This window comes from Ctenopharyngodon idella, chromosome 8 (genome assembly GCF_019924925.1).
Source record: "Ctenopharyngodon idella isolate HZGC_01 chromosome 8, HZGC01, whole genome shotgun sequence".
Lineage (NCBI taxonomy): Eukaryota > Metazoa > Chordata > Actinopteri > Cypriniformes > Xenocyprididae > Ctenopharyngodon > Ctenopharyngodon idella.
The window spans coordinates 24,747,733-24,771,085 of record NC_067227.1 but is presented as its reverse complement, the minus strand read 5'-3'; the positions used below and the strand labels follow the sequence as shown (position 1 = coordinate 24,771,085).

At 37.0% G+C, this 23,353-nt stretch overlaps 1 protein-coding gene across 4 annotated transcripts in view; it reads right to left on the bottom strand.

The window, feature by feature from the left end:
- The window catches only part of prkcz (protein kinase C, zeta), a 114,870-nt gene that overhangs the window by 71,149 nt on the left and 20,368 nt on the right, over positions 1–23,353 (bottom strand). Inside the window, exon 1 of one of the 4 annotated variants that reach the window (XM_051903626.1) lies at positions 21,602–22,016. The exons of 2 other annotated variants lie outside the window; for them this stretch is intronic. Coding sequence is in view for 1 of the 2 variants with exons in the window: in XM_051903625.1 (XP_051759585.1) it covers positions 21,193–21,214 (22 nt within the window). In the remaining variant the exon portion in view is untranslated. Of the gene's footprint in view, positions 1–21,192; positions 21,357–21,601; positions 22,017–23,353 lie in introns of those variants that run through there. One more of the 4 variants, XM_051903625.1, reaches the window with a different exon arrangement.

Genomic DNA, 23,353 nt, shown 5'->3' with positions numbered 1-23,353 from the left:
GCCTTAATTCAGTTCTGTTTACGTGCCTCACTACATGGAATGAACCCATCTGGTCTGTCTGGTTTGGCTTAGCAATGTATGCTGAGTGAGCATGCGTGTTTTCATGTAAATAAAGGGGTTAATGGAAGGCCCTGTGACTGGTACATAGACAGAAAACAGCTAAAGGTTTGTGTAACTCTAATGGTTTTCCATTATGCCCCAGTGGTGCATCACCGAAATTAAATTGCATGTGTGTCGATCAGTCATTGAGCAGATGTGCTCAAACATCATCCTGTGGTTAAAACAAACATGCATTTCAGCAATTCAAACAGTTTTGCCTCTCATTTAAAATGGCAAGGGAACAAGTACAGTACAAACATGTGGCCTAATGAATAATTAATTACTCAGTACATCAACTATTAAAATTATCACATCACTTCTGCACCAATTCAAGCAATATCTCTTCTGTAATGGTGCTTAATAATTAAATAATTAAATTTTTTATTGACTTTTATATATATACACAGTCAAACCAAAAATTATTCAGACATTTTTGATATTTTTTATATATTTTTACTAGTGGGTGCAGGACACTCTAGTTAATTTATGTAAGTGAGGATAGATAAATAAAGTAAACTGTGACATATTATACCCAAAAAATTTTCATACAGTGGACTACCAGTAAAATTGATAAAAATTTGGAACCAAAAATTATTGGACACTTTGACCTGACCATGTTTTGCTTAAGTGTTGTCTGACATAATTAAGATTAATTTTTTCTGACACAGTTTAACTCTGAGAACTCTCACAGTCACACTTCCTGTCTGAGTCCGACCACACACTGAATCCTGATACCACAATCATTCTGAGCAGCCTGTCAGATGTATTTATCAAACACATGTGTCTGCGTAATCGAATCGTGACGCTTGACAAATGTTTCACGCTGGTAAAAATGAAGCGAATTGGACAGAACTGGCATTGAAGAAAATGTGAAGCAAAAAGCCATGTTCACTTTGACTGACAGGATGACATCACTCACAAGAACAGCCGGACACTAGCTGGAGAGAACATTAAAAACTCAATAGGGGTTCTGTGACTCTTAATCAATGGCTATTATTTTTAAAGGTCATCTATATGCTAGTGCACTACTAAAAGTTAATCAAAATCACCTTAAACGCAAGGTGAACGCAATAGCAAGTGGCAAATCATGATCCTTGCCTACTGAGCAGGTCAATATAACCTACTCAAACCAGTTTCAATAGGAAATACATCAACACATGAAAGAAAACTGTTCTCGACAAACCATTTAAGAACCAGAGACAACAGAAATTTGTTTCTTTGTAGCTTCAATCAAGCTCTGAAGATGTCGAATAAGTTGGTACATTTATAATGTTGTGCAATTTTTAGTCTAAGATTAATATTCATCGGGGATATGAGGAAAACATTACAGTGCATGTTCAATATGTTTGATGCAGATGAGCAGATGGTGTCTATGAACTTCAAACTGCACATTCATAAACACACACATACACATAAGATGGCAGAAATATTCTCCTTTTATCCTGGGCACTCCTCCAAATTAAACAGTTTGAAGAGGGGGGAGGAGGTGGTCACTTTAAAAGCTTTTGCAAAGACATCCATCCTCAGACAACAAGCCAATTAGCCTAACAACCACTTAGAAGGAAAGAAATCCACAGTATGTTATTTTACACTACTGACTGAGGTCATTCAGGTTAATACAAGTCGAGGTCTGTCATGAAACACATCAGATGGCAAGACCATTCTGATTCAACAAGAGAGAATAAGGAATGAAAAGGTCAAAGGTCGGCATCATACATGTAGTATCTTGTGTTAAGGTGGACAAAGACCTTTCAATACATTAAAGAATGTCTTAAAAAGCTAATAATACAAATAGATTAGAGATTGGTCTGGATTTAGGCCTAAAGGGGTCTAATTGGCTGCATTCAGACTGCAGGAAAAAGTGGCCCAAATCCAAATTGTTTTTCTCAAAACAGTGTGAACAGCACAAAACACATGGAATCTGATTTTTCCAATTCTGATTTGAGCCACTTCCATATGTGGTACTAAATCAGATACAGGTCAGATGTTTTGCAATGCGAACTCAGTCTGAGTTCATGCGACTTTTACATCACTCTAGATTGACATTCATCACAATTCTGCGCTAATGTTGCGTGTTGATCTTTGTTATTGTTCTTTTGTGCATTCGGGTCAGTTCGGAACTTTGACCTGTTCACACTCGAATCTGATACTGTGAAGAGCCAAACAAAAATTTGGATCTGAGCAATAAATCAGAACTGAGCACTAAGGCTTGCAGTGTGAACATAGCCATCTTGGTCTGGGTCTTAAGAGGTCTAGTCTTTTCTGGTCTTAGAAGGTACAAGTCTAGTCATCCGGGTCCTAAGGGGTCTATTCTTCATCTGAGTCTGGGTCTGTGTAGCAATGATCATTCTCATATTTCCTGCTTTAAATGTAACACATGTAGAGTCATTCAGATAAAACGTTTTCCAGCCGTAGAGTGTCAGAAGGTCACACAAACACATTAACTGAGAGCAGGTCAGCTGTGCCATCTGTGAATCAATGGTTACGTAAGTGAGCGTAAGCTCGGAGAAACAGAGAAAAAAGGAGGAATGGAATGACGCGATGATGTCACGGAACATGGAAGAGCATGATCGTCCCAGATTTTAAACGACTGCCATTATGACATCATCATATAGTGAATATAAAGAGATTAAATTGGATTTTAAAGTCCCCCTGTGGTCAATTATTTTATCCCTTAAAACTCATCTTTGATCACCAAATTACATATTTAAACGTTTTTTCCAGTGAAAAAATTCTTCATGCCTTAAAATAGCTTGAATATAACTCTACACCCGTGCCTCATTTAATATTCATAGTTAAACGAATATGCAAATTAGCCCCACCTCCTCTCTCGCACTGAGAGAGTCTACTGTTGCTGTAGTGAGGACTCACAAGCAATTTGTTGTTTTTGTTGTGGATATTTAAGAAAAAAGCTTGCTTCGCTTCGTTTATTCAGTTTAACAGCTGTGTAACTGAACTGTTCACATATTTTTTGACGCTTTAATTGTGTTCTAAATTATGAATTGGTAAAACACCTTTGCAAAACAGTCTGAATTCACAGGCATTCATTTGGATTGCACTCTCACCGAATCACCTGAAGTGATTTCTCAGTAAGACACACAATATCGAGAGAACAAGCAGCGCTGTTTTTCAGCCGTTTTCCTCTGTGAACATGCGCTAAATGGATGTCTGACAATTTCGTTGCTTTTTGCAGTTTTCAGTTTTAAAAAAACTTTTAAAACGTCTAGAGCTAGAGCTACATTCATTCTGCAGAACCATTGCTCTCAAAGTGTGTAATAGTTAGGCTATATATGCTTATTTAACTTCTTATTGTTAAATAAAAAACCCTTTGTGCATAACGTTACCTGCAATCCTACAGGCGCCCGTGCCTTCTCTGTAGCCTACATACAATAAACGCACATCCTTGAATGAGCGCGGATTTCCAGCGTATTTACTTGAACTTATCAGGTAGGCTAATATCTATGGTTTGATCCATTTCAGAGGCGGCCAAAATCAGAATTACAATGGAACGAATAAAGCTCTCTCCGAACTTGACATGTGATGCCACCCTGACTGACACATGCACATGAATCACGGTCACACGCTCACGCTCAGAGCAATTTTGTTTTAGCTATGTTTTATAGTATTAAAAATTTCGAAGGTCAAAAACATGAACTTTACTGGCTTTACTTCAAGTCAGCTGTCACTTTACTTTGGAGCGAGGCCCTATGCGCTCGCACACTTGGCACAGCCCTTGCGACGGTTCTGTCAGACACATGACAGTAATTAATATGATTAGCCTTTTGCTTGACTACGTTATCAAACAGCTAATAATGTGTACACAAACCATGTTCCCGTTCTTCATCTCAGAGTCAGACAGCTGCCTTCTAACAATCAGTATCCTTACAAATGCTTTGAACAACTCAGAACATAAGTGGAAAAAGGCAAATAGTTCATAACATCATAATATACATCATATTACTAAATCTACACAATTTTTCATATCAACAGAAAATATACTGGGATAACCTGGCTTCTCTCCATACTCTCTTGCTTCAGAGCGGTCATAGTTAATGATATGCTAAAGCCCGCCAGCACGTTGATGTGATTGGTTACAAGGTAGTCTGTGACGTCACAAGCACCCATGATCTTTTTTCCCCTGCAGTTTTAAACAGAAAATACTCAGTAATGGTGTTGACTTATGAATTTGCACATGGTTTGTCTTAAAGCATATTAAAAAGACCAGATAGACATATAAACAACATTAAAAACTTAATTTTCACCACCGGGGGTCTTTAACAAATGTTAAAAAGAGGTGCTCTACCAACAAAAGAGGAGGTGCAACCAAAAAAATCAAAAATGCATGTAAACTGGAAAAAGGTGCAGCACTTACTCTTAACTTATTAAAATATGACGTTTCAGCTGTTCAAGGCAGCCCTTGATGAAGGCCTTGAACGGCCGAAACATCATATCTTTTAATCAATAAGCTCTTTAAGAGTGAGTGCTGCACCTTTTTCCAGTTTACATTAAATTGGATTTTAACAGAAAAGAGTGGCAGAGAGAGAAATATGGCACACTTTTTAAGAGGTCGTTTTAACGAGAGGGTCTGGATCTGCAGAGGAAGGGTGGCGGAACAGTGCTTTAAAAAAGAGGATTAACTGTGGGGTAACACCCACCAGAGACTGTGGCTATAAAAAAAAAACGGAGGAATGCATTATGGGAGATTATGAGCACACTGCACACTCACTTTAATTTCACTTGCGACTTCAACACAGAATAAAGTTACGAAAGCTGATGTCAGCCATTCAGGAGCAGTAATCCTACAAAGATTACGGATCCCCTTGAAATCTTTAAATATCCAACTGCGGACATTAATCCTGAAGTCCAATTCTGGCATAAAAAAGCTGACATGCTGATCTTTAAATAGCATTATGCAATCACAAATATGATTATTGATCTGTTTTTTTGTTTTTTATAAATGCTCAAATAGTCAAGTCCCATATTTAAACAAACAGAACACTTATCTGGGGTATGTGGTAACATCTACTGTAAATACTTTATTTGTAATCTGACTAGAGATCTGCATTGTCCTGTGAATAAACAATGGCTTCTATCACGACTGTGGATTTCATCATGTGACACACTGGGCCAAATCACTTCCTGTCCTGAAAAGGGCTTTTTGTCTCTCTGTGGATGCTGCTGTATCAGAAATCATTTTGTGAAAAATAAAATAAAATATAAATTAAACAAAAAATATGATATTCAGTTAATTGTACAAGAATTAGAATAAAAATAGAAAATAAAATAAAATAAAATAAAATATACAGTGAATAATTTTCATAATTTTAAAATAAAAATAAAATGTTTTTTGAAGGGTCAGGGTTAGGGCAGAGTGAAATGTTGTACTATAAAAACTAGGGATGCACCGATACCGATACCAGTATCGGCATCGGGCCCGATACCAAGCTCATGTACTTGACCAATAGACCGATACCTCACATGACGTAACACAGAGACAATGTCAGCCTCAGGGGTGTGGAAATACTTCAAAATTAATGATGACAACACACACATTGCGAATTGCATGCTTTCAATCACAATTCGTTATAGATTAGTGAAGGCGGGATAGGCGGAATCGCGCTGAATGACACAGACCAGAAGCGCTCTCTCTCTCTCGCACACGCTCTCTCTCTTTCTTGCGCGCGATCCCAGTTCTTCTTGCACCTAAATGGCCAAATGCACACATAGTTGTCAAAATGTCCATCGTGTGGAGTATCTCACGTAAATACAGTCGGTTATGGCTTAAGTGGACGTAAACATTTGGGTGAAAACAGGATGTGTGTCAGTATCCATGGATTCGGTCTTAAAGGGACCGTAGCCTATATTTGTCATTAATGTTAATAAAACAACAAAATATGTTAAATAAATGTATACATGGTAAATAAACCTACTGTATCTGAAAAACAAGTTTATTTAATTTGTATCTCTATAGTATTTGTTGTTTTGTTTGTAATATGTTTGTAAATTTCTTTTTATATAACAACAATTATATATATTGGTAATTATGCCTTTTGAAGGTTATTGGACACTGTGAAATTTTTGTTCTTTAAGTTTGTGACAAGCACATAAAAAATATTACTTTTTTCATTAGAGTAATAATAAAGAAGCTGTCCTACATTCATTAGTCTCACTGTGTTGTGCTTGGGAAACTGCAACATCACCAAAAAATAAATAAATAAATAAATAAAAAGAGAGAGAGAGAGAAATTAATAAATGTATTGGTATTGGTATCGGCGAGTACTAGAAAAAAAGGTATCGGTACTTGTACATGGTCCTTAAAAAATGGTATCGGTGCATCCCTAACAAAAACTATTTAACTGCTGTAATTAGATACACACCCCAATTATTAACTTTTCCTGGAAGATCAGAAGGTTGTGGAATCATTGCTCATGTTCCACCGCACGTAACTACAGAAATCCAATCCATGTACTAATGTACATGTACTACAGAAATCCAATACTAATCCTACAACACACAGTATTGTCATATCAAAATCCAATTTCTCAAACAAGGTGAGTGCTTGAAAATCCACAATAAACATGATTCCTCTCTAGTGTACATGTTGGAATAAGTAAACCTGCTCACACATAGTCATTCATTCATTCATTCATTCATTCATTCACTGATCCTTATACAACCTTCTAGGGTCATAGGGCTGGAGCCTATCCCAGTTTCTTATGCCAGAGGCAGGGGGAAAGCACCCTGGACAGATGGCCAGTCCATCGCAGACTCACACATAGTGATACTAAATAATACCGCGAAGGAGGTCGGGGAAATCGTTAAATCACCAAACCAGGATTCAAACTCTATTTGCTCCTGGATACGTCTCAAACCACATTCATTACCCCTGAAACCACATCTCTATTCTATTCTATTCTATTCGAACTCATTATTAATTTTTTAGCTTGCTAACATATGGAGTTTTGTCAACATTTCTAGAATGATTTGTGGTTTTAATTGAACAGTTAATGAAAAATAAACAATAAACCAAATTACTATTTATCATATTTAAATAGTGGTGGGGCTAGTGAAAAAGATGGAGGTAAAGCAAACATCTGAAGTAAGTGATTTTCCTCGTTTGTTTGTTGCTTTGGACAAAAGTGTCTGCTAACTGATTAAATGTAAATTTATCCTATTCTATTCATTCCTTTCTCATAGGGGGTCAAATATTGCTTTGATTGCTCATCAGTCTTTGTTTATTTGTGCATTTCCATTGAGAGCTACTGAATATGGATTGCAGAGATCATGGTGGTATGTAGCTCTGAGCAGCTCTTCAGGCGAACGCTCCGTATTTACACATGACAATGACAACATAATAACTGAGGCTCAAACCTTCACTGAGAAGCTCTTCGCTCTTACTAAACTTCTCCCCTCTTACCTGCTTCTGTCTCATATTTACCCTACTTTCGCTTTTCTTCTCTCAGCTCATGCCAATTTCATCGTCCTTCTCAAACTCCCTACCTTCTTCCCTCATTTCTATCCAAAACTAAATTGGATTGTCAATCTTTCTGATTACAGCATTGTCTTCCAGTTACATACAATATATCCTGCCATGCATCATTTCAGAGAGCAACTGCTCAAAACATCAGTGGGATGCGGTGGACTTCAAGAATGAGGAGGCAAAGGAACAAATATAAAGCTTTACCAGGTTAATTTTGCATTTCCATGAAACAACTAATAAACGAATAGTTTTATATAAATAATTTAATTATTATTAAAGATTTATATAATATATCTGTATATATATATATATATATATATATATATATATATATATATATATATATATATATAAGTATTTTTTACTATTGTATATAACTATTTATTAAAATCAAGTTGCATAGTCAGTATTATTTGCTGGCATCACTGTTGGATGCCAACACATTTGCACTGTTGGATATCTCACAATAATTTTAGAATGAATATGAGATCAAATATAAAGATATTTAATATATCGTTTAATAAAATAATAATTGACTGTACATAAAAACAAATATTTTTTTATCCAGATTTTTTGAGGAGACACTTACTGCCTCCCTTATTGCTCCGGTCAAAACGCCTCTGCCAGGCCTCCCTTTCCACCCATCACCGCCGTCATCCTTTGAGCATAAGAGATTTCATCATGACAACGACAGCTGGTTCCTTCATGCATGATGACAAGCAGCTCAGTGGAGACAGCCAATCAGAGCCTTAGATGCAATCACACAAACACATATATACAAACACCCCTCCTCCATTTTCTCTACTTTGACCGAGAGAACACAGAGCCTCTTATTTTTCTCTTTTAAGCCCCTCAGGGTCAACTCACCAACATAGAGCTTTGTCTGAAAATCCTTACGGCCACTAAACATGAAAATCCGATGTGTGTGTGCTTGCTGTAGAATACAAGACATTGTGTAGTCAAGGTCAGCATGCAGTGTACAGGGATGGTGGACTAATAGATTCATTTACAGAACCAAACTCGAGACAGCAACATCAATATGAAGGCAAAAATGAATCAATGGCAAATAATCAGAAGTCCAGTAGCGTCACCCTATAGGAAATCATTTCTACAGTGGAAAGCAATGATCACTGCAGGAAGATCAAACCAGGTAATGTTTAGTTCATGAACATGAAGGGACATAAAGAGCAGGGCTGCAGGCTCTGAATTTACTGTAATCTTCACTACTTCCAGCACATTATAAGTAAATATATCAATAAAGCCTCGTTTCCACAGGAACTTCATTTAGACCCTGGTTTCTGCGGTCGAAACACACAGACTATCACCCCAAAGTCCCTAGCTCCTGAAGAAAGTTCCTGCGGTGGAAACACGGCTTAAAAGACTTTTAAGAAAGGGATAGTTCACCCAAAAATTATCCCATGATTTACTCACCCTCAAGCCATCTGTGTGTATGACTATCTTCTTTCAGACGAACACAGTCAGAGTTATGTTAAAAATATCCTGGCTTTATAATGGTAGTGAAATGGCGCTTACGATTTTGAAGCCCAAAGAAGTGCATCCATCCATCATAAAAGTATTCCACACGGCTCCAGGGGGTTAATAAAGGCCTTCTGAAGTGAAGCAATGGGTTTTTGGAAGAAAAATATCCATATTTAAAACTTTATAAACTATAATAACCAGCTTCCGACAAACATCCGTACGCAAGTCGACTTATGGCGGAAGCATAAGTTGTCAATATGGATATTTTCTTTCAAAATCGTTCACTTTGCTTCAGAAGGCCTTTATTATCTCCCTGGAGCCGTGTGGATTACTTTTATGATGGATGGATGCACTTTTTTGGGCTTCAAAATAGTAAGTGCCATTCACTACCATTACAAAGCTTGGTAGAGCCAGGATATCTTTTAATATAACTCTGATTGTGTTTCGTCTGAGAGAAGATTGTCATATACACCTAGGATGGCTTGAGGGTGAGTAAGTTATCATGGGATAATTTTCATTTTTGGGTGAACTACCTCTTTAAGGGACAATCACACCAGACTTGACACCAGACACTAGAATTTGAAGCATGCCAAATGAACAGCTGCGATATTATGATAATAATGAATTGTAGTAATTTATTTATAATATATATATGTCAATTCAAGATGCATGACGCATCTAAGATATGATTCTGGGTGGACAATCCGCATAACTGAAAGAAAAACCATCTGAGCTTTACTCTGATCCTGATGACCTAATCAACACCATGCAAACACATGGTAAACACAGATGCTATAAATCAGCAACATATATTTGGCACACATACAGTACATGCTGCGCTCATTAGCAGTGACCCACCTACACATGACATGACAGAGACTCCTTTAAAGAAGATCACACACCTCATTAGAAGGTGTGGACTTCCTAACAAGTTTAGCAGTCTCATATAGCCTTTCTTAGGCATAAACAAGGTTTGTACCAGGTATTCTTTTGTAAAGGAGATTAATGAATTACTTATAAATGGTAGGTCTATTTCATGCAAAACTATAATGTCTTACCAGTTCTTGTAGTTAAAATCATCTAGCAGTACACTAGCTGAGCAAAATTATCCCACCAATCCAATTTATTTTCATTTGTAGGCTCAAGAATTGGATTATAATCCAATAAACTCTCCAACAGAGGTCAACAGACAGCCAATATGGGATGAAATAATAATGCATCCTCCAAAAAGGAGGTCAGTAGGACTTTCTAGACAGCTTCATGTTAAATAATAAATGAATAAAAGGATGAATAAAAGCTTTCACGTCAGTCAGCTGATGAGCTCAGGAATCTTATTGGGTGTGAGGTGCTACAGGGAGAAACACCATTGGCTGTAGTGCTATGATGCGTGTTGCCAGTGGTTGGAAGACAGAGCTGACTTTATAATACTGAACAAATCATAAGTTGAGACTTGGGGTGGAAACAAAGACAGACTACAGCGTAATTAATGAATGTGTAGCCCTTTTACTGAAAGCCATGGTGAGATATTCCCTTGGAAGTGAATTACAAATCCTAACCATTATGTCAAAATACACAAATCATTCTAAAAGGACAAAGTTATTGCCATCAGGTTCATGGCAGATTGCACAAGCCTACCATCATTTCCTCAACATCTCTTTTAGCTGCTGTGCTTCACAATCATATCTCCAAAAGATTCTGGCTAAATAATTATGTGATCTGGATTCTCTACCATTTTAAGCCCAGAATACATTAACAGGAAGTGTTAAGCTGTGTCTGAAGAGAATAAGCTGACAGTCCCTGGTGAATTAGTTTGGGTGTGACACTTATGAGACTGCAGCTGAAAATTCCCTGAGTCATCATAATCACGGGACACACGCTAATTACAACAAAATGAAGATCACTGCAAACATCAATTCATCATGCAAAGCAAATTGCTCTTGACCAAACATCCCGTTTATACACTTTTCCAAAGCCTATTTATGTGGAAACCAACAAAATATCTGTTTTGTATTGGTTTCCATATAAAATCTGAATGAAAAAAAATTGCTTGCAAGGCAGCAAAAACATTTGTCTAGTTCTCTGGGACAAATACGTTAAACATCATTAAAACAAAATAATTTTAGAAGCTAAATTGCCACATGTTCAGAGAATTTTGAATAACTAATTTTAAGAAATCTTACGAGGCATTTCATGCCTTGTTGCAACACTTACTACGGTAAATTAATTCCTTTTTTGAAGTTTGAATAACCCAAAAATAGACAGAGGGACAGACGTAAAGCGAGCGAGAGAGAGATTGAGACTCATAACTTTTCGATAGAGACCAATCACAATTCAGCATGCAAATTTTACACCGACATCATCACTGGCAGTTAGATATTGAATAGCTTTCTGTCGGTCACTGAGAGATTTCACTACTAGAATCTAAAATTTCTTAACTATAGCGTATATAAAAATACCTTGCAAGAACTATAATTACTCAAATTAATTTCTAATACAAGATATAATCAGGCCCCTTCCTACTAAAATGAGTGTTGGGTTGAGAAGAGCCCCAGGCGTTTAACTGAACAGGAGTAAAGATGCATGTTAACAAACCTCACAGCTGAGCACCACTGAGAGTGTGATGTGGGTGGAAAAGTGAAGTCACCTCTTTCTCTCCTTTCTATCTGGTGGGCGAAGGAGGGAAAATAGTGGCAAAACACTTGTTTATTTTTCAAGCATTGTCACAAGATAGACAGTTTGAGAACATCCAAAATTCAGATCCCTAACGTACCTTTATACCTCAGCCTGTTGCCTGCAAAGTCAACACTCTAGCAGCCATTCAAAGACTGCTCCTTCAGCCACCCATCCTTGGTTTAGAAATGTTTGAGGAAAGAAGCGATAAGCAGTTTTGGTAACATTTTATTTTACTTGGAAAGTTTCACAACTTTTTAAACTTCTATTTCAGTCCAAATCCTCCTACACAATAAGCCTCCAGCATATTTGAAACTAACCCTAAAGTTATTCAGTATCTATTTAGGGCATATTATATCATAATCGCCCACATGTACAGCACTGGAATGACAGTGCAGCTCTCAGCTTTTGCTTAGCCAACACAAGAGTGCACTGGAAGAATTGTGCCATCCCTTTATAACCGAATCAAAAAAAACTGCCACAGAGGGCCAATTAGACTTATAGATCCCCCAAAGTATGTATCTGGGGATTTGGTAAATGACATTTTGGTATATAATATCTTAAAACAAATGTGCAATGATGACTCATCTGATCCAAAATAATACAGCCGTGTTATTGTCAAAGATTCATTTTTCTTTCTCTTTCATGCACACGCATATTGCTGCACTGAACGCAGACTTAAGCTACAAAGAATCTTATTTTGGTGGTTTACAAAATAAGGGATCTCCCCTAATGATAAACACAAAAGCTTTACTAAACAAGACATATAATAATAAGTTAGAAAAGCATTTAGCTACATAGAAACCTGCTGTAACATTATAAATGTCATTACTGTCACTTTTGATCAATTTAATGCACCCTCACTGAATAAAAGTATACTTTCTTTAAAAAAAATAACTTACTGACCCCAAGCATTTGAATGCTATGCTGTATGTATCTTCTAAACATGAATTTTGTCAACATTTAGTAGTACACTAGCATACAGAAGGCTTCAAAACTAAGAGACATGACTAAAAGCCACACCAGCCAGATTTTGTTCAAATGCTTCAGTTTTGCCTTAAAGTTATAGTTTATGACATATACGTGTATATATAAAACCACAGCACCAACAAATAGCGACAAAAATTGCCTAGGGCACCTTTTATGGTACTTTTGCATCCTTTTACCTCGAAAGCCTTACTTATTCTAATTGCATAGAAAAAAAGTATGTATTAAAGACAAACTGCAAGAAAACAAACTGATTTTCTAAAATTTCCTTAGTAAATGATGACAGAATATACATTTTTGAATATTCTCCACCTCTCCAAAAAGATGGCATCATATTAAAACTAAATAAAAATTTGATTATGATTACCATTTTGCACGGATTGATCTTAACAGGTACAAGGCTGTTTCTAGAGAGAGAGCAAGCGAGAGAGAGAGAGAGAGAGAGAGAGAGAGAGAGAGCGCGCATGTCAACACCTGGTGTCTCTCACTCTGACAGTCGTCTGCTCAGGCTGTGAAACAGGAAGGGAGGGGTAAGACAGAAAAAGAAGGCAAAGTGAGGAAAGAGAGGATGTGAGAAAAGAGTGAGGCTGTGGACCTTGAGACCATTATCCTCATCTCATTTCTTTATAGTGGAAGGCCTTAAATCAAACTGAGACAGGCAGAAAGGTATATTTAACTCAAAACTGAAAGAAAATATTTTTCCCCAAAAATGATTTGCAACACGAAGAAAACTAAACAAGGCAAAACTGAAGCCTCTGAACAAAATTGGACTATGGCTTTTAGTTCACACAAAATTATTAAGAAGCACAACTGTTTTCAACATTCATAATAATAAGAAATGGTTCTTGAGCACCAAATCAGCAAATTAGAATGATTTCTGAAGGATCATGTGACAGTGAAGACTCGAGTAAAGATGATAAAAATTCAGCTTTGCCATCACTGCAACAACAGTTATTTTAATTGTAATAATGTTTCACAATTGTACTGTTTTAAAACAAATAAGATGCATCCTTGGTGAACATAAGAGGCTTCTTTTAACAGCAAAAAAAAAATCATAATGATCCCAAACCTTCGAACGGTATTTGACATTTAACAAGCTAAAAATATCGATGACTCATCCTGCACTACACAGATTTTTGTCCAGTCAAATGCTCTAGAATGAGAACGTCCCTGTCCCTAATACCACTTTCAAACAACTAGTGAGAAGCAAAGCACAGACCCTGTGATATTAAAAAAGGTGTCTTTTCAATATGTCCCATCCAAACTTCAATAAGAAATAAGCTAAGTCAAAACAGAAAATAAAACTACACCCATAAAGCAATTTTCCATTGGGTCTATAATCATTACATAACTTTACACATTGTACAACCATCTTAAAACAGCAGATCATAGAATATTCTGATAAGCACAACACTGGAAGGAACACAAACACTTGTCAAGGAAGCATAGAAACAACATGCTAATGAGAGCACTACCTCAGGATAGGATAATTCAGCTTATTTGAGTATTTAATTGGCTTGAGCATCCCCTCACCCTGGATCAGTCTGTGATTTTGTTGCTGTATAATAAATGGTTTGGGATAAATAAAAGCACCAAACTGTGCTCATCAAACTCTTCAGGTGGTTCTGATTAGGTTTTGGTCTGTGAAAGTAAAACCCAGTGGTTTGTTAATGGATGTGATGGAAGCAAAGCTTGATAGACTGTTTAGGGAAGAGAAAATCACATTGATTAGGAGAACTATGCAAATAATATCTGACTGATTACTCTGGTACAAAACCACTCAGATCTAATCATTACAGAGCGATTTCATTTGCCAGCTGGACGGATATACTCATCAGAAAGACACCAAGACACCACTTTACCATAAAAGTGCAAATATTGTCTATTTATTTATTTATGGACCTTCTCTTTTCTCATCACCTGTAAAACCAGTGAAATGCAGGACATACTATACTGAAGTGCATTAACACTACATAAATGTGTTTTGGGTGGGTAATTTTCTTGTTTTAAGCATAAAACTCACTACATTTTGTTAGATTTATGCTTAAAATGAGAAAAAAAACTTAAATTTAAGACATATTCTCTGAAATCAAGCCTTAATATAACATACAGTTTTGCGTATTGTTTGTATCTTTATTTAAGGATGTTTAGATAATATATAAGATTAGGGTTAGGAAGAAAAAGATAATTACCAATTAAGAAAATTATTTTTCGTAGTAAACTTTTGCAACAGTGTAGCAACCATTATAAAAGTAGAAAACATCATGATTCCTGATGATGGTCCCCATTGATTTTAAACATTTCTGTGTTCACCATCCTCATTTTTTGAGAAATAACCCATATATTTTAAAATTTTCCTTTTGCTGGCCCTGTAAAATGAGAACATTAAAGGGATAGTTCACCAAAAAATGCAAATTCTGTAATTTACTCACCCTCAAGTCGTTCCAAACCTGTATGAATTTCTTTCCTCTGCTGAACAGAAAAGAAGATATTTTGAAAAGTATGGGTAACCAAACAGTTCCCCCATTGACTTCCATAATATGGAATACTATGGAAGTCAATGGGGTCCATCAACTGTTTGGTTACTGACATTCTTCAAAATATCTTCTTTTGTGTTCAGCAGAAGAAAGAAATTCATACAGGTTTGGAACAACTTGAGGGTGAATAAATGATGACAGAATTTTCATTTTTGGGTGAACTATCCCTTTAAGACCGAGCAGAAGTCTCTGCCACCCTCCTCCTTTCAACAGGTGAACAACAGGTGAATGTTTAGCCTAAACAGAGTTATTGATTTACTGCGTAAAAATGGCTCCTAATGATTGGCAACATGCAAAAATAAGGGTTTATAAAGGATGACAACTATTTCTAGAGAGCTGTAAAACACAAAACAAACCAGAGAAGGCAAATCATTATAGCCACGGGGAAAAATCTCTCCAAACAAGCCATTAAGTAAATCGAGAGAAAGCAAGTGCATTTTAGTGTAGTGTTAACACAAGTATTCCCTTGTAATAGCTATTTATTTGTGGTTGCGAGTCTGACAAACTGCTCAAATGTGATGAATTTATATACAATTGCCTATATTTGATACATATATTAGGCAACATAACATCAAATTCATCCTTATGATGCACTGCAAGTTACTTAAGTATGATGGTTCAAGGGGATTGTTTGAATGTTCTTAAAGAAACACTACAGCATCATAACATGGCATCAAACTGGAAGTACAGCACCAAGAAATGAAGTCCTTGGCCTCTCTGACAGTAGATAAGAGGTCTGGGCCGGTCATTGTGTGGACAGAACACTAAGCACTGGCACCCACTTAAGACTCCAGCAAACATTGTTCTGGACCACAAAAGAGGGAGAGAGGAGAGAAAGAGGCAGAGGACAGGAGGATACAGGGAGAGAAGTACTAAGAGGATGAATGCATGTCTATTTTAAGATGGGTGTCTGAGCAGCTAGGCTCAGGGCTCGGGGCACTGCTGGTGCCTGATCCACATTTCAGTCCTTCATTGTGTGAGAAGAATCACATGACTAAGAGAGAAGTGGGGGATTGGACTCATGCTCTTTGTAAACTCAGATAAAACCGCTTTCTTATCGAGGCTGCTTCTGGTGGTGATTTCAAATGTAGATCTGGGGGATTTCACTTATCCGCCTTATAATGATCTTTAAAATATGTTTTATCTTCGAAATAGATGGAATATCCTCGTCTTAACACATTTACACCACAAAATAAAAAAAAAAAAAAATCATGTATAAACCAGCGGATTGAGAACTACCGACACTGTTTGTTGAAACAAACATATGAATTTATATACTGTATATAACGGTTTTTCTTCAAATCTGGGAAGGGGGTTGAATTTTATTAAAACAAACATTTTCTTCTTCTTTTTATTAAACTATTACAATAAGAAAACAAACAGCAAAATGAAACAAAAAACAACTAATAAAAATAACAATGAACACATTTTCTATTTCGTTTTCTTTTTATTATATAATGGTCACATAACATATTTTTAAAATGCCTTTTATGTAGAGATTTTACCCCGTCCTAGACCCAGACATTCAATCTTAAATTATGAAAATCCAAAATAAAAAATGCATTATTATTATTATATTTTAAAACTAAAATAACCTAAACAAAAAGTAAAGTAAACAAATCGTTTTAATATTTATTTTGTAAAAATTATATACATTTTACCGGTCCACCAGTTCCACCGCATCATTTCCACAACAACCAACATTTGACCCCTAATAAAGTTAAAAAAGTTCATTTCTAATCAAGCTATAACTGAAAGTATGCAAAGAAAATATTCTTTAATTTTGTGTATTTAAGATACATAAAACACTAGCTATGAAAATGGTTAAGGCAAGATTGTTTAAAATGTAATTTCCACCACTGAAATGAAATAAAATAAAATAAAATAAAATAAAATAAAATAAAATTCGATGTCCACTTTTGGACATGATTAATTGACAAATGAAATCAACTAGAAATTTAAAAAAAATAGTTTAAAGTGAGGTTTTTTTCCTAAAAGTACCCAAAACTGAAGAAAAACTTGTAGTCATATTTCAGAACACCCACTTAAAATTTGAAAGAACAGTTACAAGAAATGACTAACCACTAAATAATGAACATCCCGGAAAAGCTTCCAGCGTGGATGTTTAGTACGGAAGGTTTCTCGCTGCGGAGGACATCTGATGAAATCTAACCTGGCTGCTGGAGGAGTGGAAAGGAGGAGGAAAGAACAGCAGCACAGATAATGAACAGAAGAGAGTGACCAGCGTGGGAGAGAGAGAGAGAACGATAACAGCGGAGGAAGAGAAGAGCAAAAAAACAGAAAGATCATGAGCGGAGGAGAAGAGGAGAGGAAGATGGGCAGTCAAACGCAGCAGAATAAGCTGAGTTGGTAAGATGGTTAGAGAGGGCTGATGGATAGAGAGAACGAGGGAGAGAAAAGAAAGAACAGCACAGAGGAGGGTGAAGTCAAAAAGTCAGTTAATGAGCAGGAAAGAATGACGAGTGTGGGAGAGAAATAATGAGGAGGGGAGGTCTTCAACACTCCATTACATTCTCCATTTTACAGCAATCTGTCTTCCTGAGAAGATCCACCATATTTATTACCTCATAACAGCCATTACCATGACAATAAACCTTACCCAGCAACAGCTAACATAACAAGCTAGCACCTTCTTACACCTAATTCCTAAAATAGCCACAAAACATGAACGCAACAGAGCAGAATGAAAAGAGAAGCCTCCAATGCAGTTGCCCTCCATTGACCTGAAGAGAAGGTTAAACTGAGAACCACAGACTTATCACACAAGACAAGTGGTGATACATCACATACAATGACAGGAAACAAGCCAGACATTTGGATTCATTCTTTTAATGCTTGTTATATGAGCAAGAAACCGTTCTACGTCAGCTCTGAAGGTCACTGTACAGTTGGTCACTAGTAGGCGGATTAAGTTGTGGGCTGGCAAACACAAATGAGCATTGCTGGTAAAAATGAAAACGCAATTTTATTTTAACAAGGAAATCAGCTTGTTGCTGCTAAAAATGATCATTCAGCAAGGAAAAATGTGTGAATATAAATTTCAGTAGTGCATAATTCATCATATGAACAAGATCAATGCATGAATCAAACTCACTTCAGAATTCCCACAGTTTCTGATGCAGTTTTCCACGCATCCTTTTTTATTTATTGCTATATGTGGGCTGAGACAAAACATTTAGGACTGTGAAATCGCTCACAGTAACATGAACGTCTTCCTCTGTCTTGCCTACACAGTGTCTCAAAGAAGACGGATCACATGAGATCTTTGTTCCTATTGGTTGTTGGCGTGTTGTCACTTCTCATTTGAATAAAATTAAACTTTTCTGGTCTTTGCAGAGTCGTTGGATACGCCCACATCCTGTAGGAGACCCTGAGGAGAATCTGCCAACAATGTTGAAATCGATTGACTTTTTTTCATGAAAAAGATTTCTCTACAATATCTCCACTTGTGGAGAACCAGATAAATCTGGGAAGCATCCATCATCCTGCTGACAAAAGCAGCTTAGACAAGCATGAATTCAAAGAGTGGCTTCTGCAGGTTAGCGCTGCTGATCTAGCTTGTGGACCAGATAGCAGCTAAAACTGCTGATTGACAGAAGTTCTTCCTTACTAAGTTTGGTTAAACTAGTGTAAAAAAATCTAAAAGGGGTTGAAGGGGACTTATGTTGATGTGTTTAAGGGGGTGCTAGTTCAAATCTGGCTTACGCCCTCATACAATCCCATCCCACTTCTATGTTTCCCTGCATTTTCCTGTCTAATCTATATCAGTGGTTCATAACCTTTTTGACTCCAAGGTCACCCACCCTCCACAACAATAGTCAAAGGCCATACTTTTCCAGTTGTTTATGATTTACTGGATAATGGTTAAGGATAAGAAATTTTTTTTTTTTTTTTTTTTTTTTTTTTTTAAGTATTTTTACTTATTTTACTAATATTTTAGAGCTCGGCTTAATTACAAAAATGTATATTCATAAAATGTATAAAATGCCAAAGATCCATTTATATGGATTTTCCAGGTCTAGAAATCTTCAAAAAAGAATTTGAGGGGAAGTCTTAAAATAAGAAATATCTTCATTTTTTTGTTGTTTTAGATTATTTTAAAGTTTGTTTGCCTGTATTTTAAATAATCTTAACTCATCATGAGGCCCCCTGGTTGAAAAACACTGCTCCATACTGTGAAGCAGTATTGCCTATCACTAGATATTGTGGATTAAAGTCACTATTTTGTTATTTTTGATGCACAAAAAGTATTTTCGTTGCTTTATAATATTAAGGTTGAACCACTGTACTCACATGAACTGTTTTTTTAAATATGTTTTTAGTAGCTTTATGGGCATTGAAAAAGGGAATGTTATTGCTGGCGATGCAGGCCTCACTGAGCCATCAGATTTTATCAAAAATATCTTAATTTGTGTTCCCGAAGATGAACGAAGGTCTTACAGGTGTGGAACGACATGAGAATGAGTAATTAATGACATAATTTTTGGGTGAACTAACCCTTTAAGACTAAAAGTCAAATGTTAATTGTGCAGTGTGAAGGAGAAATGAATGTGTAGTCAATCAGTATTCAAAGAACAAATCATTACGCATTTATGTGACATACATAATAATTAGCCAAATACCTTAAAGGTATAGTTCACCCATAAATGAAAATTTTTTTGTACTTAATCACCCTCAAGTTGTTCCAAACCTGTATGAGTTTCTTTCTTCTGTTGAACACAAAAGAAGATGTTTTAAAGAATGTTGGTAACCAAACAGTTGACAGTAGCCACTGACTTCCATAGTAGTAGAAATAGAAATATTATGGAAATCAATGGCTACCATCAACTGTCTGGTTACCAACATTCTTTAAAATATCTTATTTTGTGTTCAACAGAAGAAAGAAACTCATACAGGTTTGAAACAATATGAGTGTGAGTAAATGATGACAACATTTTCAATTTTGAGTGAACTATCCCTTTAAAGTCATGGGATCACATCTGTATTAACTGACTAAAAAATGTTAAAATGCCTACAGAAATGCTAATATCCACTGAACTGAACCATCATCTACAAAGTTATAAATCACAAAACTCATCAATAACCCCTGGAAGATTTGTTAGAAGATATTTACATCACATCATCAGGGTTCTCCCGAGCAGGCGCTGGTGTGCTGCAGTGGCCATATTTAGATTTACTGCCAATCAATACTGGAACAGGTGGATCATATGACATCCCAACACAGACACTGCAGCTAAAAACAGCAACACCGAACAGCGTTCAACACACAAACGACCCTAAAACTACTGCTTTCAGCAACTTTATTGGCCTCCTTGGTCTGAAACATCAAGGACAGGGCGGTGACTAAATGCACCATGAAAACAAACCAAACAGCAATCAATGAACCATAGATCCCAAACGGACCCGCCATGCATCTGACAGCAGGGTCAACTCAAATCCTGCTGTATCTGCAGGTATTTGTGTTAGAAAATCAACTCTAAAATCAATCTAACGTCATGCAGCAACAGTATCAAGGTCTTGCCGTTCCAGCAGAGCACAATTCCCCTTTGTTATTTCCCCAAGAACGTCAGAAACAAACTAATGCGAATGTGAGTCCTTGTGTCTTTAGTCATGGGAAGGATGCAGAGCCTCGTGTTTGGGTGCACCGCGGCCAAGAGGTGGCGGATAACTGACATCTCGCTAATTATGTCAGTCAGACTTAAATAATGCATGAGCATCTATTTTAACCACCCTCTTTGGAGAGCGAGGAGCACTCATGAATGACATAAATACCCCCGTTTTGAGTCGACAGTCAAAACTGCACATTTCCTTTCATTAGTGGCCACAAACATAAACCTTTCTCGTGACACATCTGAAAAGAAAATATGCACACAATAACCCGAAGCAAGACCTTAAGATGATACAATACCGTTCACATACCGTCAGCCTTCTTAGGATGCATTGGGTCTCCAGTACCAAGAGAGAGACCGAGGTAGGGAGTGTGTGTCTTCCTTTGTGTGTGAAAGCTAAATAAAAGGATGCTAGCGGCTCTCTGGAACTCTGACTAAAGCATGCCAGGTAGGTAGTCGCACACACATACACCCGCACGCAATGCTGCCGCACTAGCCAAACGGGTTTAAACCTAAGTATGTCAAGTAAGACGGGCCATCAAATCACTGCAGGTGAGATGAAAATAAAGAGAATGCATCAAGCACACATGCATGGACAAGGTCTGGACACACGGCGGATTCGGTCACGCTAGCTCAATGTCAATCACATCCGTACACAAAGACAGCGGCAAAATGATGGGGTGGACAAATGGAAGAGATCTCAACAGTGCAGTGCTCACCAGTATCTTCCTGTTTTCTGCTCGTTTCAGCACATTTCCCCTGGCAGCCTCCAACGACGCACCGGCTACATCCCCTCCTCCCTCGCGGTCTCCTCTGTTCGCTCAATCTCTCCTCTTCCTTGTGACTTATTTAATTATTTCTCCCCCTCCCTGCCGTTCTGTCGCTCCCTGCATGCAGTCGTTACAGCTGGCTGTCCTTGTATAGGCTGCGTCCTCGATGGATGGACGGATGGATGGAGGGATGTTTCTATCAAGAACGGGCGGCTCTGCTGGAAGCCTTAATTGAGATGGGCGGCACAGACAAAAGGAGGGAGTTCCTGCAACACAGACGGATATTTTGCTACGGTGCCTGGCTCTGCTCTGCACTCTTTGCTTCTTCTCTCTATTATTTCACTCTCTCACCCTTTTCTTTCTCCCTCTCTCTCTCTCTCTCTCTCTCTCTCTCTCTCTCTCTCTCATCCTTTCGTCAGGGTGTAGCTGGGTCCCCAGAGAGCCGGTGGCAAACAGCTGAGGGGCTTTGTGGAAAACATGGAGTGGAGTGGGAGGGTGACTGGAATGGAGCATCAGGGTGGATGGTGAAAGAGCTTAGTGTGCGTTGAATGAGGAGAACGGGGGATGGAGTGTCTGATAATGGCAGGGACTGTTTGCTAATTAGTGGTAATTTGAACAAAGTATTACATTTCGCCACTTACTGTTTGTGGAACGGACACCTCAAATAACGCATATTGCCGAGGAAAGCCACGCTAGCATGCTAACTTTTTTAAGTTGGTTGTGTGGCGGACGATAAAATAGGTGAACATACTTCACAGATTAACAATGAAAAAGAATCTGAGACTTGGAGGAGGGCTCTCTTCACTTGTGTCTGTAAGAAACCACCTAGCAACCATCCAGAACCATAAAAAACATCTCAGCAACTGCAACACTTTAGCAACACTCCAGCAACCACTTCACAAGTAAACACCACTAACACTTCCTTCAGAAAATGGGAAATTATATATAAATTTAAAATAAAAAAAATTATATATATATATATATATATATATATATGTATATATATATATAAGCCTAATGTTCAATCTGTTCAGTTTTACGATCTCTTTATGAACTTGTTGAAGTGTCAAAGTGGTAGTTGCATAGCTGTCAATGGAGGGACAGAAAGCTCACATTTTATTTAAAATATCCTAATGTGTTTTGTCGAAGATGAGTGAAAGTATTATGAGTTTGGAACGACATGAGGGTGAGTAATTAATGACAGAATTTTCATTTTTGGGTGAACTATCCCTTTAACTGCAGCTGGAGAAGGCATTTCCTATGAATTATGAGTAAACAGACAAATTTTCATTACATATGGTAATTTTCATTTGATGCAAATCAAGCAATATAAATTTTAAGGGTTGGATTCATATTTTATAGTGGCCATATCCCAAGACAAATTGGAAAAAATGCTGCCTCATATACCATCAATTAAAATCATGTGCTGCTCTAAGAAAAATTGGTATATATGAATGTAGTTATCTAAATAAATAAAAAAATAAAACATTAATATTTTAAATCTACAAGTAATTTTTATTGATTACTAAATTTTAAAGTGCAGTAGGAAAAATTGATATTAATTTTGACACTGGCTAAAGATTATATTTAATACATCTAATTAGCCAATATACAATATCGAGAGATGTGGATCAATTGAAAAAAAACAGTCGATAATGATAGTACCAACATATCTGGAAAATATTATATATTCAGTAATTA